The 16,652-nt window shown below is 44.2% G+C and overlaps 3 protein-coding genes across 3 annotated transcripts; 1 reads left to right on the top strand and 2 right to left on the bottom strand.

Annotated features, from left to right (window-relative positions):
* Positions 1 to 154: 154 nt before the first annotated feature.
* gemin4 (gem (nuclear organelle) associated protein 4) lies at positions 155 to 7,167 on the top strand. Its single transcript, XM_039822492.1, has 6 exons — positions 155 to 422; positions 852 to 2,906; positions 3,363 to 3,519; positions 4,391 to 4,661; positions 5,543 to 6,277; positions 6,745 to 7,167. Exons 1-6 carry the CDS (start codon positions 410 to 412, stop codon positions 6,964 to 6,966), a joined length of 3,453 nt encoding a protein of 1,150 aa, XP_039678426.1. The 5' UTR covers positions 155 to 409; the 3' UTR covers positions 6,967 to 7,167.
* A 173-nt stretch (positions 7,168 to 7,340) lies between these two features.
* LOC120573022 (TLC domain-containing protein 3A-like) lies at positions 7,341 to 10,789 on the bottom strand. The gene is made up of 5 exons (XM_039822493.1): positions 10,462 to 10,789; positions 9,858 to 9,941; positions 9,471 to 9,690; positions 9,160 to 9,255; positions 7,341 to 7,946 (listed from the first exon to the last, which is right to left on the bottom strand). Exons 1-5 carry the CDS (start codon positions 10,581 to 10,583, stop codon positions 7,650 to 7,652), a joined length of 819 nt encoding a protein of 272 aa, XP_039678427.1. The 5' UTR covers positions 10,584 to 10,789; the 3' UTR covers positions 7,341 to 7,649.
* A 708-nt stretch (positions 10,790 to 11,497) lies between these two features.
* On the bottom strand, positions 11,498 to 14,703 carry LOC120572991 (GTPase IMAP family member 8-like). The gene is made up of 5 exons (XM_039822491.1): positions 14,436 to 14,703; positions 14,198 to 14,352; positions 13,870 to 14,110; positions 12,395 to 12,742; positions 11,498 to 12,276 (listed from the first exon to the last, which is right to left on the bottom strand). Exons 1-5 carry the CDS (start codon positions 14,449 to 14,451, stop codon positions 11,708 to 11,710), a joined length of 1,329 nt encoding a protein of 442 aa, XP_039678425.1. The 5' UTR covers positions 14,452 to 14,703; the 3' UTR covers positions 11,498 to 11,707.
* Positions 14,704 to 16,652: the final 1,949 nt, after the last annotated feature.

Raw genomic sequence — 16,652 nt, 5'->3', positions numbered from 1 at the left:
TTGTAGCTCCAAAAACATGTAGCGCTTATTAATTATGTATCGTGGTGGTGGACGTTATTTAACAGGCGGTTTGGTGTATCTACCTGCAGTACTGAGTTCATCCTGTTGTGGCGCTGTGAAGATATATCTGAACCCCTGAGAGCAGAGGGTCCCTCTTCTCTTTTGAGACACGCGGATGCGGACGAGCGGAAGCGCTGTATACGAAATTGTTGACATGCTACTGAAAACGTGCGAAACGCGAATTATGTTGACAGATATGGTATTGTGTGCAGTACTAGTGCTTTAGTGGACTATATAGACAATATTCTGAAGGGCACGCGGTGGTAACGTTTATGAATGGGAATTGAAAACTCTACTAAAATTACCCACCTATCTATTAATTGAGCTGCATCCAGCAGCTGCGACATTGATGATGAACAAGGGTAACGTTAACTTTTTGTACAATAGCCTAACGTTATAGCTCTAAAACATGCCTGCCTTTCTAATGTGTAAAGGTGACTAAATTGAATAAAAAATATTTTAATTTTTAAGCTGCCGTCTTTACCAGCAATGCTGTAGACCTACGTGGTATGTTGTTATACTGCTTGGCGTTGGTCGGGCCGAACACCGTTTCAGTGGCATTCGGACCACCGCGCGGTAACTCGCCTCCAGTCAGGGGAAGCGGGTTTGATCACGGCGGTAGGGGCATGAAGCGGTTGCCGCCCACGTTTTTCTTAGACGCAGAATGATTGTGCAAAAGAATTTGACGCTAACAAAATATCCGATTTGGATGATAAGCTGTGCATGAATGAATTAATGTAATGTTAGTCTTTAGTCTCCTTAGTTTTGACCCTGCTCTCTTGTGCTTTCAGATGTGGCTGTTCTTCAGGGTGCTTTCCTGCTGGCTGATAAACTGTGTCTCCCCTCATCCCTGTCCTCCCTCGAGAAAGCTGACTGGAGCAGGGTGGGACATCTGGTCCTGGAGGCAGTCAAAGAAGTCTGTGGACAGGATGTGACAGCGGCTGTCAGCTGGATAAAGAAATTAGTATGTGCTGTGTGGTTGAAGGTGTTGTGCCGGGAGACTGGAGAGGACATGGAGACGGCCTGGAGGGAGAACCCTTTCTTCCCCCTCCAGAACGGCCTCCCTGACGTCAACCATGTTGTCCTGCTGGAAGTGGTGAGGTCGATGCCAGCTGCTCAGATATTTGCCCAATTCCTCTTCTGTCTTCCTCAATCCCGGATCTGTGCTGAGCTTGAAAGGCTAGTGCAACACGTGAGGAGCAGCCCTACTAGAGAGGATGATGTTCGACTTTTTCTGGAGGTGTGGTGGGAACTGTGGAAAGGCAGAGATGAGCAGGAAGCGGGAGGAGAGGATAGCATAGAGACGATGTTCGGCAGACAATTTGCTCGTTTGTTGTCGGAGTCTCCAAGTCTGTGCCCTCAGAGTGCCAAGAGGTTCAAGCTAGACGCATCAGATCCACCCGTATGGTCGCCAACCGCTGATGTCCTGCCCATTCTCCTTCAGGCACTTAAAGACATAAAAGATCACATAACTACAACAGACCTTTGCCTCCAGGCCCTCTCCATTTCTCTTGATGCTCTGTACACAACCTTCCTGATAGACCAAGCAGTCATGCTTCCCACCGAAGAGAAGATGCACATCCTGTCTAAAGAAGTCAGCATCAGGGAAAAGAAAAATGAGAAACTGAGTCCTGAACTTATTCAGGAGGCTCAGAGAGACCTGTGTGCGTCTCACACACCATCGCAGTTTCAACCCAGCAGGATGAAGCTTGGAGAAGCTTTGAAGATTATAACAGAACTTTCTCAGTTTTGGCAAAACAGTGGGCTCCTGAAAGTGCATGACAGCCCTAGCTACTCAGCATTCAAACTAGAACAAAGTGTCCAGAGAGTGCTGACAGCTCTACAGAAAGCCGAAGTACCTGAAACTATGACTGAAATGGATGATCAGGAGACTGAGAAGAATGAACTCAGAGGTTTGCTGGAGTCACTGGCGTTCCCTGTCACAGAGAGCACCCCTGATGCGAACGCCAGGGTCACCGCGATCATCATCAATCACCGCCTGGAGGACTACCAGAATTTTGCGGTGTTATTTGCCAGCGAGCAGAGTTGGGCCGCCTGCGATGAGCTCTGGATAAACTGCTTGGAAAAGAACCAGGCAGCCTTCCAGCAGCACGACACACTGATCAAACTAACCTCCACCCTCATGAGTAAACTCCACAGTGAGAGCCCAAATGTGAGCCAGTGCAGGAAGCTGATGAAAGTCATTGCAGACATTTTCTCTGCGCTTTGCCTAGAAGACAAGAACAAAGCGTTGGCTGCCATGTTGAGACTGTCCAGCAGGGGGTTCTTTGGGCGCTCCGTCCCCTCCGCTGTGACCGCCGGGTTTGAACAGGAGCTCAACATGGCCTTCAACTGCATCATCCAAGGACGGGGCGGAGTGTCGGCAGCGACGTCGCAGGGCAATCTGAACACAGCAGTCTCTCTAGTAGCTCGAGTTGCGTTTCAGAACCCAGAAGCAGCTTTGAGGTCTTGTTGTCATTCAGCTATTTTCAATAAAGGCGCTTTCTCACTTATGGCTAAGATCCTGCAGCAGCTGCCTGGACTCAGAGGACAGAGGGAAAGAAAAGTCGAAGCTCAAAGTAATGAAGATGAAAGCAGAGCGGCAGAGGAAAGTGTAGATGAAGGAAAGGATGCTCCGAGTGGCAGCGCTCTACTCTGCAGGTGTCTACAGGAGCTGCTCAAGACCAAATCGTTGTCAGCAAATGAGAAGGAGCAGCTCCTCAAGTGTCTGGGTCTGCTGATGATGCCTGTCATGACAGTGGAGGGAGAGGAAGAACGGAGGCAGAGTTTTCTCACACCTCAGGAGGTCGTCAACATCTTCGTCCTGCCCAACCTCTCCACTACGGGTGAGTGTCCCATGATATTCATAATCACTCCTTTATCTTTCCAGCCTTAAATGTTAGTTTATTAATCTCCTCAGTTTTAAAAACAGCACTAATGAGGCAGCTAGACCAATATGATGTTGATATTGAATGAATAAGAGATCAGTGATATTAAATACCAGAGCTTACTATTTGTATTGACTATTATCAGCTTCATTCCAAACATTTTAGCATTGGTTTGACAAAATACTCAAATTCCCATCATTAGCTTTTTCTGTAGCTATCAACCACTAGTTTCATCATCATCACATGAAGATCACTTAGCCTATTTGTCATAGAGGGTGGTGTAAACCAAAGAAAAGGTTACAGTTTAAATATTGACAAGTGCAGCTTTAAGGACTCTTTGTTTATATTATGTGTCCATGTAAGGAAAATCATTTTGAGTGTCCGCTCCAACGTACTAATTTGTATTTCTTCCAGCTAAAAGCTGCTTTGATTTAGAACTGAGTCTGCAACTACTCCACACTGCTTTGTCTGTGGACGTCCAGGAACCAGCCTCATCTCCTCACTGGGTGCTGGACTGCTCTCCCTTTCCCCTGCTCTATGTCCTGGCCCAGCTGCTCAACCAGACTCTGAGGTTTGTAAAGCCTGGTTCACACGGGACGATTTTAAAATTGTCGGCCGATTTTCCAATCCTGAGAGACCCCACACACGGTGATAAAAAAATCACGGGTGTAACAGTTTTGGTCGTACAGTGTGTGGTGCGCAGCACACGGCAAAATCAACACATCACACACAAACCGATTTGACTCCCGAGTATTCCCAGGTCAGACGGGAAATCTCGCAAAATCCCTCGAGATCAAACGTGACTTCAGAGTAAACAATCATTGCGGACGAAGAGGATGCAGTGGCGATAGTTTGTAGTGTGTTTTTAACCGAAAAGAAACGTTATCAAAAGAAAAGGCGATGGTCAAAGAAGACAACGCGAGCATGGACTATGCTTGCTACATCATGATATGGAGGTGATTTGTTTTTTCTCATAGAAATGTCGTTCGGTATTACACAGATTAATAAACGTTCATATATTCGTTTCCATGTACTCTGGTGGACTGCGGTTGTGGATGTAGTTATGCCCATCGACTTTATTTATTTTACACAGGCTGCGTGCTCGTTTGTCCCCGGGGGACACCACACACGAGGAGAAATCGGGCCAAATAAATCCAACGTGTTGGATATCCCCAATTTGAGATCGGAGCGGTCCCGACGTCCTTCCGAGCAGACGAGAGCAGTCTTAACACACCACACACGGCAGGAATATCTGATCAGATTATTTTACGATAATCGGAGCATCCTTAAGATTGTCGGGAGGGGTGAATCGGGGCTAAAATCTGCCTAATTATCCTGCCGTCTGTACCAGGCTTAAGAGGAGTGTTCTTCTGGCCTTCAATCCAGATCCATATACCTTCTTTAATTTGATTGCAACACATATCCTTTGAAATCTCTGCTAGATGTTGGGAGCAACCACTAGAGAGCACTGTCCACCACTGGTCCATGGACACCAAGGAGCTGCTGGTGTCGGTGCTGACCACACTGGGGCAGGTGGTGGGTGCTGAGGTGGCGGCGGACCCCAGCAGCTGGTCCAGATCTTTGTTCTGGCTCCACGACAAAATGGAGGGACTGGACTGGACCATTCGTTTCTACCTAAAGCCCGTTTGGGGGGAACACTTTAAAAACGAGGTTCCGTCGTCTCTGCTGGCTGTGTGCGATCTACCTGAGCAGGTAAGAACCAATCTGGATTAACCCTTGCTCCGTGTCATCGTGCCTAGATCTCCACAAACCCAGACTTCCCGCCTAAATGCAACATACTTTTCTGTAATGATGAACTTCAAAGGGGCACCCCACCTATTTTACATGTTTGTACTACTCAGCCTTCGAAAGGTTGTATAATGTCCTATGTGGCTCTGGAGAGCTTTGTAAAGTCTAATTAAATAACCCTGATGATGCCACAGTGATGTCTAGGGGTGGGAATCACCAGAGGCCTCACGATACTTATGTCACAATACGATATTATTGCGATTTTAGAGATATTGCAATATTCTGCGATATATTGCAATTTATTAACTTTTTTCCAACTTCAAATTTCAAATCATGTCAACATCTGTTTTATCTAAAAGATACATTTCTCTGTTTGTTCATCTCACTTCAATTTTATTGCTGCAAAATGGGATTGTCAAGCAGACAAACTGACAAACACAATATATCATAAAAGATTGATACTTTGCGTCAGTGTATCGATACAGTATTGCCACGGAAAATATTGCGACACTATGCTGTATTGATTTTTTCCCCCCACCCCTAGTGATGTCATCAGGGTTATCTCATCTTGAGCTTGGTGGCCTCACATTTTTAACAGAGACTGTTAAAAAAAAATAAAAAATAAAGGGCTGCGTGTTTATTGTGGAAATGCAATAAAAAAACCTTGACATAGTTCATGATAAACTGTGTAAACTTTGTTCTTTGAGATGGACCCGACCACCTGGCAGCATGTTATAATAATGAATAACCGTAACTACTAGAAACGTGACCTTTGTTACTGAATAGCCCAAATATTCCTGCTAATATATATATCTTCGTACATCTGGTCTTCCTGTCCTCTGTAGGAGTGGTCAGGTTTGGTCCTGCCTCAGTATGGCCAGGGTACAGGTCTTTTGGCCTGGATGGAGTGCTGCTCTGTATCAGACTCCCTGCAGTCCACCATGTTGTCCTGTCTCTCTCTGGACCAGCGCCGGCCCGACCACGTCAACATGTTCAGCAAAGGCCTGCTGGTGGCTCTGACCCAGACCCTGCCCTGGTGCTCGCTCCCCCAGTGGACCAGACTGCTGAGAGTCCTGAGGGAGCTCATCACCTCGGGTCGCCTCCACGTTCCCTTCTCGCTCGAGTATGTGGACTATCTGCCCCTCCTGGATCTGAGGAGGTTTTCGTGCGATCTCCGCCTGTCTGTCCTCCTGCTTCGAGTCCTTCAGCTGCTCTGCGGGTCCAGCTGCTCCCACTGGCTGCCAGGAGACGGCTGGGCACACGCTGGCAGGTTATACGCCCACGCTGTGAGGGAGATGATGAACTCCGTGAGAGCCAAGCTGCCTCTTCCTTCATCTGGTGCTTTGACTGTCCCTGCTTCAACGTCCCCTCAAACACCAGTGTCTAGAGACTCCAGCCCTTCCTGCACTTCAATCAAAGCTCCTAAAATGTCCAAAGAGCTTCAACAAGCAAAAGGCTCTCCTCTGAAATCCAAAGAGTCCCAAATGGAGGAGGAGGAAGAGCTGGTGGAGACCACTGTTCCAAGCCAAGAAGTCCTTTTTGTACTCAGCCAGCTCTTCTGCCATGTTCAGCACATCCAGGTAAGAAATATTAAACCCATGGTCACGGAGAAGTCTTGATTCTGATTGGCTGGAAGATGGGAATAACTTTTAGTAACCTACGAAGCAGGTGTCTGTTTGCAGTTCTCAATGAATGCCCCTGTATTCAACTCTAGGTAAAGATCATGGAGCTAGGATTATTTGTGTAATGACCACCACAGATAAAAATGAAAACAAAAAATAAAAAATCTTCTAGCTAACAACCACGCAAATCTAAATTTGTTTGCCTACAACGTTTCAGGTATATTTTACATAGTAGAGTTTAACTAACTTGGTCATTGAAAGTCAAAATAGCAATATTTTACATTGCAGATGCCAATAGATGATATTTTGATGGCCGAAGGTTCCCGAGGGTTACACTCAATATTTTAGAATAGACTCCTTCCTCTAATGTATTCATTTTCCTAAATCTGGATGAAAGTCTCAGTGGTTAAATGTCCTTCTCCCAGGTGATGATGCCAGGAGGCCAGTGTGAACCCCTGTTCCTGTCCAGTCTGGAGATCCTCAGCCACTACGAGGCTATCATGGCCGCTTTCCCACACAGCAGCAGCCCGCTGGAAAGCGACAACACCCGCCACTTCTTCTCCACCATCACAGACAACCTGGAGAACCAGGAGATGAAGGCTGTCCTGCAGCAGAAGATCGCTCAGCTTGTGTCATCAGCAGCTTAAGACACTGATTTTTCATCTGTATTCCACTGAAGAATTAGGGTTCTCAAATGCTAAAATTCTCTGTAGATTTTGAGCATGTTTGCTGATAAAATAAGGATATCGTTAGTGGTCAATGTTATACACTGCACTTGGCTAACATAAGACGTTATTAAAATGTGATGATTTAGGAATCTGAGTCAATAAAAAGTTAATATTTCACAGCAAATGTATTTTTGTGCTGCCTCCGTAATATTCATATCTCTCCTCTGAAAGTGAACTGTTAGAGGTTCTTGAACAGGATGGTTTGGCTCTTTTAATTTAAGTACAAATGTATCTACTGTTAACCTGGGGAACCTTGTGATTTTGGGACATACACACATAAGCCCTGCATACTCTTCAAGAGCACAATCAATACATAATTTTATCAAGTAAAAAGTTTGTGCTGAAATATTCTCTGCAATGAGTCGTAACAGTGGTGTAACACAACATTTAAGACAGTTTTGTCACATAGTAACCGCTGACAAACCAGTTAAAAAGTAGTGCACAACAAACTTCTGCATGTTGATATATTTGGGCCACAGAAAAATAAAAAAATCTGAGATTCTGAGAATAAAGTCACAATATTTTCAGTCATAACAAAATAACCGAAAATGAAGGTTAAACGTTTCAGTAAAACCAGGTCATTTTATAAACGGGTGAAATCTTCAGTCGGTCTTCGGCCTGCCTTTGTTTCCGTCTCTGTTCCCTCCCTTCTGTCGCAGGTAGAGTCGGTTAGCTTTCCTCAGCAGCAGATTAAACCAGTAGATCTGTGGCGCCAGGATCACCAGGTTACCCACGTTGCAGTGCAGAGGCAGATGGAAGGCGACTCTTTGCAGGGGAATCCCAAACTGCTGGCCGTACATCCAGTACATGAAGGGGAAGACCAAGATCCGACACGTAAAGAAACTCAAGAGGACAATGATGCCATTGATTCTGTGCAGCCTGGTGTCATCGAGGCCCAGCTGGATATTAGGGGACCGGTTCAGGGTGAAACAGAAAGAAAAGGAATGTGAACGAGATGGTGGAAGAAGGGTAGTTATTTAATGTCTTCTAAGTTTAAAAAAAAAAAAAATACTTTAAATCTTTGTTACAAACGCAGATGGGTGTCACAGAGTCTGACAGCAAATGCTTCCATGCAGGGCACGGGGTCTCACTACATGGTTTGAGTATGAAATTGATGTGACCGTACATCTCAACCTTACTGAACGCCTATGGGAGATTTTGACACGTGTTAGGCCACATCTTTTGGAAGATTGGTTTTCATCCCATTCCAATGTTTTTAAATATTCTAACAATTTAACTTTAAAAATTACACTTTGACATTAAAATGTTGCTCATACTTTAATGCATCAGTTGTAAAAAAAAAAAAAATCTATATAAAAATATAACACCAAACCGGTCCATGTGTGCAAAATTAGTACTTTTACATTTCATACCCTAAGTAAATTTTTATGATTATACTTGCGTACCTTTATTTAAGTAATATTTGTAATGCAGGACTTTTAATTGTAACAGTATTGTTTACACTGTGGTATTGCTACTTTTACTAAACTTCTTCCACTGCTGAGGATTAGTTTGAATTGCTCTCTTGAGGAGCTAAGTGGCTTTTATCAAACATGCTTTACAATTTGCCTCTCATTCTCACACACACACACACACACACACACACACACACACACACACACACACACACACACACACACACACACACACACACACACACACACACACACACACACACACACACACACACACACACACACACACACACAGCGAGCTGCCATGCAAGGTGCTGATCTGAACATTGGTAGCAATTTGGGGTTTGGGGTCTTTCCCACTACTACATGTGGACAGGAGAACAGGAGGATCAGTGGACATCCCCACTCTACCTCCTCCTTTTCTACCTCCCACAAATGCCAGTTTTCCGAAATTCAACTATGGTTAAGTCACCGATGGGAATGGTGCACACACCGTCACATCAAAATGAAAGTTTGAAATTCTGTCCCTGTGACAGAGTGGGCACTCCGTCAGAATAAGCTGAAAAAAGCTAGGTATTTTTTTCAGCCCTTTAAATATTCGAACATTCACATGCCACTAGAGGGTTTTGTGTAACAGCTTTAAGGCTGTAAATCTTATCCTCGTTAAAAAGTTCAATTTGAGGTCTATATGGTTTACCTGGATGAGAATCTTTCCTATAGAGACGAAAGGAGTGCTGAACTCTGTGGTGAACAAGCAGCCAATGAAGAAATCACCCAGTCCCCTTCTGAAAAACTGTAAATCAGACACAGCAGACTTATTCAGACCCTATTCTGTGTGTGACATGTGTATATATGCCTGTTTATATGTTCAAGTCTCTACATTGTGTGCTTGTGTGATAGCATGTGTGCCTCTTTTGCAAGTGTGTGTGTGTTCATAATAAACAGTCAGTTCAGTCAATAAATCAGTTCTATAAACACCCTATGGCAGTGATTCCTCCCCATACTTGCCAGAGTGATAGGCAGGAAAATGAAAAGCAGCACCAGGTGATGGAGGACCAACATCCAGTCCTTCAGGAGGAAAGCCTTCACTGTCTGAAGAGAGTGGCCGCTGTATAAACTGGAATCACCTCTGGCCTCCTGAGTATGGTAGCGGCTCAGATACATGGCATAGATGTCGTTGGCCATATAGGGAGCTCCGAACAACACAAACCAATTGACCAGCCAGTGACTGTATGGTGCAGACACCGGCCATTTTCACTGTTATCAATTCTTAACATGCAAACAATTAAATCTGATGTGGAAATACAGTAAACTTGATTTTTGCGTGCGTTTTGTTTTGCCACAAAAGCTTTAAACGCATATAATGCATTAACTGAGATTTCAAACGTGACTCACCTGTCAGTCATGACATCCCTGCAGGAAGTCACAACAGTGACTCCAGCTGCAGTAGCCAAAGAAGCATGGATAGCGGACACCAGCCTGAAGAAACAGAGTCAGCAGAAATGACCGGTACTTTGTTATGCTCAAAAATAAAACTGGAAAGAGACTACAAATCGTATACAGACAATTACACGGAACTCCGTTGAAATACATGCAAATTTATGTGGTGTCTTGCGTATCGGCACCAATGCATACATCATAAAATATTCCTTAACAACTTAACGCTCTCGGAGGTCGAAATTGGTGTCTTCGGCCGACATATTACACACATATGATCAAATAATTGGGTCAAATTCCAACTTTTAGCACGGCTCATAATACCGCCAATGTGTTGGCTATTCAACGTAACAGAATGACGACTCTTTATTTAAATAATACTGAAACGAGCCCTTGGTTCATTGTCATTGCCGAATTTGCCAGCTCTTTATATAAACTTATATAAAACAGTAAGTAAATCTGCACAACTTGATTTAATTGAGAAATCAGCAAGACAACTTTAAACTGCCGTATGTCTTAAAGGAGTTCGGCGAAGTTAACCCGGCTCGTGGGTGCTGCTGACCTCTCACTGACAGAAACCACGTCGGCGTCACTCCAGTGTGTGAAAGTGTATTTCAGTACTTTCCTGAAGTTGTAGAAAAGCCCTGGAAACACCACAGCTCCACAAACCAACGCAGTAAACATGGTCTTAGCCGACCTCTTCCTGTAGCAGCTAAACAGCTCCAGTTACAAAACAGGGACGGAGGCCAATAGCTAACTACGCAGTTAATAATCAGGTTGATTTGACCTCTTCCCAGGACTGTGTGGGTGGTATAGACTGATTGACATTTTCCTGAGTATCCTGTTAGCTTGTTGCCCCTGGTAGGTCCCGGTGGCGATATTACGAATCCCACTATGGCCACGCCAAGACCCGCCCTTCAATAGCATTCACACACTACTATTGGCCAGGCGTCCATGCTTACATGTACAGGTCCTATCTCCTGACCAATCCCCTAACCCTAACCTTAACCACTTGAGGTGAAATGCCTAACCCCAACCAATCGAGCTGCTTCGTAGGGCGGGTCTTGGCATGGCCATAGTGGGATTCGTAATTTTGCGTCCCGGTGTTGCACTGAAAGCTGTGACCCATCAGAAACTGCGACCGCAGAGGGCGCTGCTGCACATCTATCGTCTGCCCGTGCGTGGTAGACAATAGAGGGCGAAGAACAAACGACAGCTTTCATTTGTGACCTTAAACTCTGGCCCGCCTTCAACCTGAGCAGAGGTCTAATCATAGACTGTATATTAGTATACAGTATATGGGTCTAATCAGCCAGAATAACTGAAATCACTTGTGTGGATATTCAGAGGCGTTCAGAAGCTCAGCATTATCTGAATTTACTGTAATATCACTGGATCATGTTGTTACTGGTGGTGTTAGTTGTGATTTATTTCAAAAAGAAATAGTCTAGTCTCTGTTCCAAATGCTGTTTTCTACTGGAATAAGCTTATTTCACACACCTAGACTGGAAGAAACTCTGGTGCTTACCTTGTAAATATCTGATTTTAAATAAGGTTACAAAATATAAAAAGGACATTGATGTGGTCTGCTAATTTATTCAAATCGTTCCAGAAGATTTATGTCAACCATCCTTTATATTTTTTGGGAAATGAAATCAAACTTTACTTCAATCCTAAACAAAAACTGCATCTATGTATATACTCATTTTTATGATTAAAATGTTTGAAATCACACAGAGAACCATAATGAAGAAGACTTTTGGCTTTGAAAATTGTTTTGTTTGTAAAAGATTTTTGCCATTTACTTCCTATAGTTGCTCCACCATCTCCAGCAGCTGACTGACTTGAGTCTCGTCTCCTGTATTTGTATCTAACACTTGATGCCGGTGGCCACATCTGTCCAGCAGCCACTGTAGAGGCTCTCCGTTCTGCTCTATGTGTTTCTCCACTGTCCTTCCTCTCAGCTCCTCTCCATAGGTGAACAACACCACAGTAGTTCTCCATACATCATTCCCCAAAATGCTGAGGTACATCTCCACAGCTCTCCTGTCTTTCTCTCTGAACGAGCCTACCGGTACAGCCAGCACGAATGACACTTTGCTCCTCACAGGGCAGAGGGAAGGGCTCCGACTGATCTCCGTCCTGACCTGCTTGGGATTGGCCAGACCAAACAGACTCCAACCGGGGGTGTCCACCACCGTGACAGGCCGCCCTGACACTTCCCCGTGGCTTACAGAGCACCTTGTGGTCTTTTTGTTGACCTGAAACACTTCCCTGTCCAAAATCATGTTGCCTGCTGAGCTCTTTCCGGACTTCCTCCTTCCCAGCAGAATGAGGCCAAGAGCAGGCTTAAAACCAACTGGCCCTGCTGAGAATCCTGCAGTGACACCAAATGCAGTAGTTTTCACATTTTACACAATTTACACACATTTTATGCCAGTTTGCTTGCTGATTGTGGGCAGAATTAAATATCTAATCAAAGTTCCTATACCTACCTCTTGGCATATAAAGCCATCCTGGGGCCATCTGCTCCCTTTGTCCCGTCCTCCCATCATGCACATTATGCATCACTGTCATTTCTATCTCCTCTTGTCTTCCCTGCCAACTCCTGTCCTCCTTTATGCTCACATCTCGTCTCAGCTGGGTGTACATCCGGTCCTGGATATACTTGGGACGCTCGTTAGTCTTCATCATCTTCTGGATCTTTTCAAAGAGCTCTGTGACCTGAGCCTCTGAGGCCCTGGACTGGCTGCTCATAACCTGGTACCTGTTCCCACATCGCTCCAGCAGCCAATGAAGAGTCCGACCCTGTCGCCTTATGTGCTCCTGTATAGGCAAGTCTCCTGCAGAAGAAATAACCTCACTGGTTGAGATAAACTGCAATGGACAGACCTAAAGAACCATCATTGTAGTAATGAATGAATAAGACTCAGAGTCTACAGCTAAATGCCAACGTCAGCATGCTACCATGATCGCAGTGAAAATGCTAACATGCTGATCTTTAGCAGGTACAATGTTCACCAGGTTAGTTTAACGTGTTAGCATGCTCACATAGCACTAAAGACACAGCTGAGCCTGATGGGAATGGCATTAGTTTTCCAGGTGTTTGGTCATAAACCCAATTATTGGACAAAGAATACAAGTTGACCCAGTGGTGGCACAACAATTCATCCTGAGGTGGACGTAAGTATTATGAAAATTCAATTCAATTCAATTCAATTTTATCTCCCAGGACTCTTCCCATGTGCTGCATGGGGAGTACCAACTTCTGCCCTCTGGGAGGCGCTATAGGGTCCCAGACTGCAGAAAGAACAAATATAAACACTCATTTGTTCCTCTGTCAATATCTCTGTTGAATCAACACAGGAAAGTAAAGAAGTGATAGTTCAATATTTCAATAATTCCCCCAAGAGCATGCATTAGCAGTGGCTATTGCGACAGTGGCGAGGAGAAACTCCCTTTTAGGAAGAAACCTTGGCAGACCCAGACTCTTGGTAGGCGGTGTCTGACGGTGCCGGTTGGGGCAACATTTCTTGAAATTCGATCTAAAAGTCGTGAAGACCTTTTTTTCAAAAACATAACCTCATGGTGGTGCTAGAGGGAAAAGTCAGGGGATCACCGAAGCCACTGAACATCTGAGTGCCTATGACCTGTCATCACAGGTTATGGCCTTTCTGTGGATATGAATTGTGAGCAGTTCTTTCTTGGATTGTTTCATTTGAAGCTCCGAAAGAGGTAAAAATATCCAGAGAGAAAAGAGAAAAGCAAAAATTAACAAAAATACAGGACATATTGTTCTTATTTATCCTTTGAATCATCTTGTGAAACCACTGGGAACAATCCAATAAAAATATATAAATGTAAAAACACAGGTACTGCCCTCTGGTACTAGTTGTGAGCTACAGAAACATAAACAGTGAGCATAAAGAAAACATATCACACACCAGTACAGTATATGATCATTATTTACCTAAGTTGTCTCCATGGGTGAAGAGGACCATGGCTCGCTGCCAGATGGGGGTTTGGAGCAGTCTGAGCTGGGCCTCCATGGCCTTCCACTCCTCTGGGCCGAAGGTGGAGGTGGTGGGCAGCACTAGCAGGATGGCATGGGGCTCTGGATGGCAGAGGGTCAGACCTCTGCACAGCTCCCTGGATACTACGTCTGGAGTGGTGGAGTTGGACAACCACCCTGGGGTGTCCACCACTGTCACCTGGTTGATTAAAATTCAGTCAAAGTGAGTAAAGACAAGACTTAGAGTTAAAATGAGTAAATCCAAACTGTAAACTTGTATATTCACTTGTATGCCAAAGGTGGTGCCGCTCTCTTTGTAGCTGCGAGTAGTTTTTTTGTCAAAGACTGGTTTTCCCAGAATGGTGTTTCCTGCTGAGCTCTTCCCACTTTTTTTTTCACCCAGTAACAGCAAAACCACTTGGGACAGGCTTGGATCTGGACCTGAGAAACATTCACGATCTCCCTTTCATACACATTCAAATACAGTTGCTCACAATCTTTTTAAATTGCTTAGAGTAACTCACCATAAGAGACCGCCATGTCAAGGTTTTTTTCATAATCCACAGTCAGAGTGTGAGTCAACGTGTGAAATCTCTCTCCGCAAGCTTCTTATCTCATGTGATTCCAGCTCTGCATTTACTTCCTCTTATGGATTCAATGTTGTTCTGCGTATCTCAGAATTAGTTTCAAAGTTCACAACAGAGAAGTTCCAGAGAAGTGGCTTTGCTTAATAAAATGACTCCGACCACACACAAATATACGCTGAGGCTACAAAAGATGAACAAACACGAAGAGAAAACACACACACACACACACACACACACACACACACACACACACACACACACACACACACACACACACACACACACACACACACACACACACACACACACACACACACACACACACACACACACACACCTGTCTCACTCATTAACTCTATAATGCCATCTGGTTTGGTGATTGTAGAATTTGAAAGTGAGACAAAATTCAATCCAAATGAAAAAGTGGTCTTTCTCTCTATGTGACCCTTATACCACATCAAATATTATAATCCTTTGTTAGTCCCAAGTAAGCAGACAGATATCATGTTTTAAAAACATTTCTTTGTAACTTTTGAAAGAACACAAGGCACATTTCATTATCTTACAAATGAAAAGTTGAACTCATATTTAGTAAAATGTGTCTCTGCCTTATTTACAGTAATAGGAGCATTTTTGGAAAACTACATATTTGTAAAATAAAGTGTTAATGATATATGTGCAGCTGACATTACTGAGTGGGTTTGCCGTCTCTGTGACTACTTTCTACTTGTGCTACTTTTGTTACCTTTTAGCACTTACCATTAATAGTCTCACTTTAATTATCCAGCTTGTTTTTTCAAATGTGAGGGCAAAGAAAAGATCTACACCTGAAACACTGAATGAAATCCTCTGTGTGTCACACTGAACTCCCACCCAGCTGAGTTCTGACTTCCTGTAATATCTGCATCTGCATGCTGGCTTCAGTAGAATCAGTCCTGAGTGTACAAATGTAGTGTAAAATAATGACAGAGAGCTTCAAATGGTGTTTGGTGTTTTAAGCAGCTCTGCCTGGAAGGCACTAGGATTAGGCAATGGTTAGGGTTAGGGTTAGGTGCCTTGAAGTCGACGTTGGGGGCTCAAAACACCATCGAGCGCTGCAAATTGCCAAAGCATTGTTCTGTAAAATCCCCCACTGTTACTTTCAGTTTTGCAGATTGTGTGCTACTGAGTGAAGTGACACCATTACATCAGTCTGATGATATGATGGATGTTTATCCATGAACATTAACTAATCCATGTTGACTTAACATTTCGCTGCACGTGGATTAGATTCCATATGTGTCTTTTTTCAGATGTCTGACCGGACGAGTCCTTCCAGTGTGATGTGGGAGCCCCCTGGCTGTCAGCCTATAGAACTATTCCTGGCTGCAGGACCTTTTCATGGCATCAGATCACACTATGAAGCTGCAAAGCTCGGACCACAGAAATAGGCCACATCTGAATAATGGAGCAGCAGGAAGTAGGCCAGGCCGCGGCACTTCCATAATGATCACTGAGCGATCCATCCAAAGAAAATGGTGTGTGTGTCTCTGCAGTGTGGGGGCTTGATAAGAAAGCCGGTTGAGCAGTCAAAGTGTGATTCTACCATGGGCAGTACTAAAAATTGGGCAGCCAAGTGATTCTTTCAGATAGAATTAGACATATATCAACAAGCTAAAAACACTTGGATCATACTGTTAGAAAGTCATAATTATTATTAACATCATATGCATGTGAACCGTCTAATTCCCAATTGCAGTAGCATTGCAAACAGTAGTGAGTATTAATTAGTGAGAAATGAGAAATCTGACGGCCACTCATACAACATAAGGAATTAAAAAAGTAGCGTGTCCACCCCGGTGTCATGTTTCCATCACTGCCAATGGAAGCTGGAGCAGATAAATACCCATGACTACTGCAGTCACTTGTCCCGGGAATGAATGTCTATATCTTTCCCGCTGAAGACAAAAGCCAGATGTTAGTGGGGTTTTTGTCTAGTGGGAAAGGGGCTTTAGTGTCTAGAAGAACAAGACCTCCTGGTAATCTCAAGATTGCTCAGATTTTGCTGGGTTTTTGTGTCAATATGGGGGTCCCGACCCCCAGGGTGGGAACCACTGACTTAAGTATTCCAGTCTTTTCTTTTTCTTACAATCACCGTTTTTTCTTTCGAGTCCT

This window comes from Perca fluviatilis, chromosome 2 (genome assembly GCF_010015445.1).
Source record: "Perca fluviatilis chromosome 2, GENO_Pfluv_1.0, whole genome shotgun sequence".
Lineage (NCBI taxonomy): Eukaryota > Metazoa > Chordata > Actinopteri > Perciformes > Percidae > Perca > Perca fluviatilis.
This window is presented reverse-complemented; position numbering and strand designations above follow the sequence as displayed.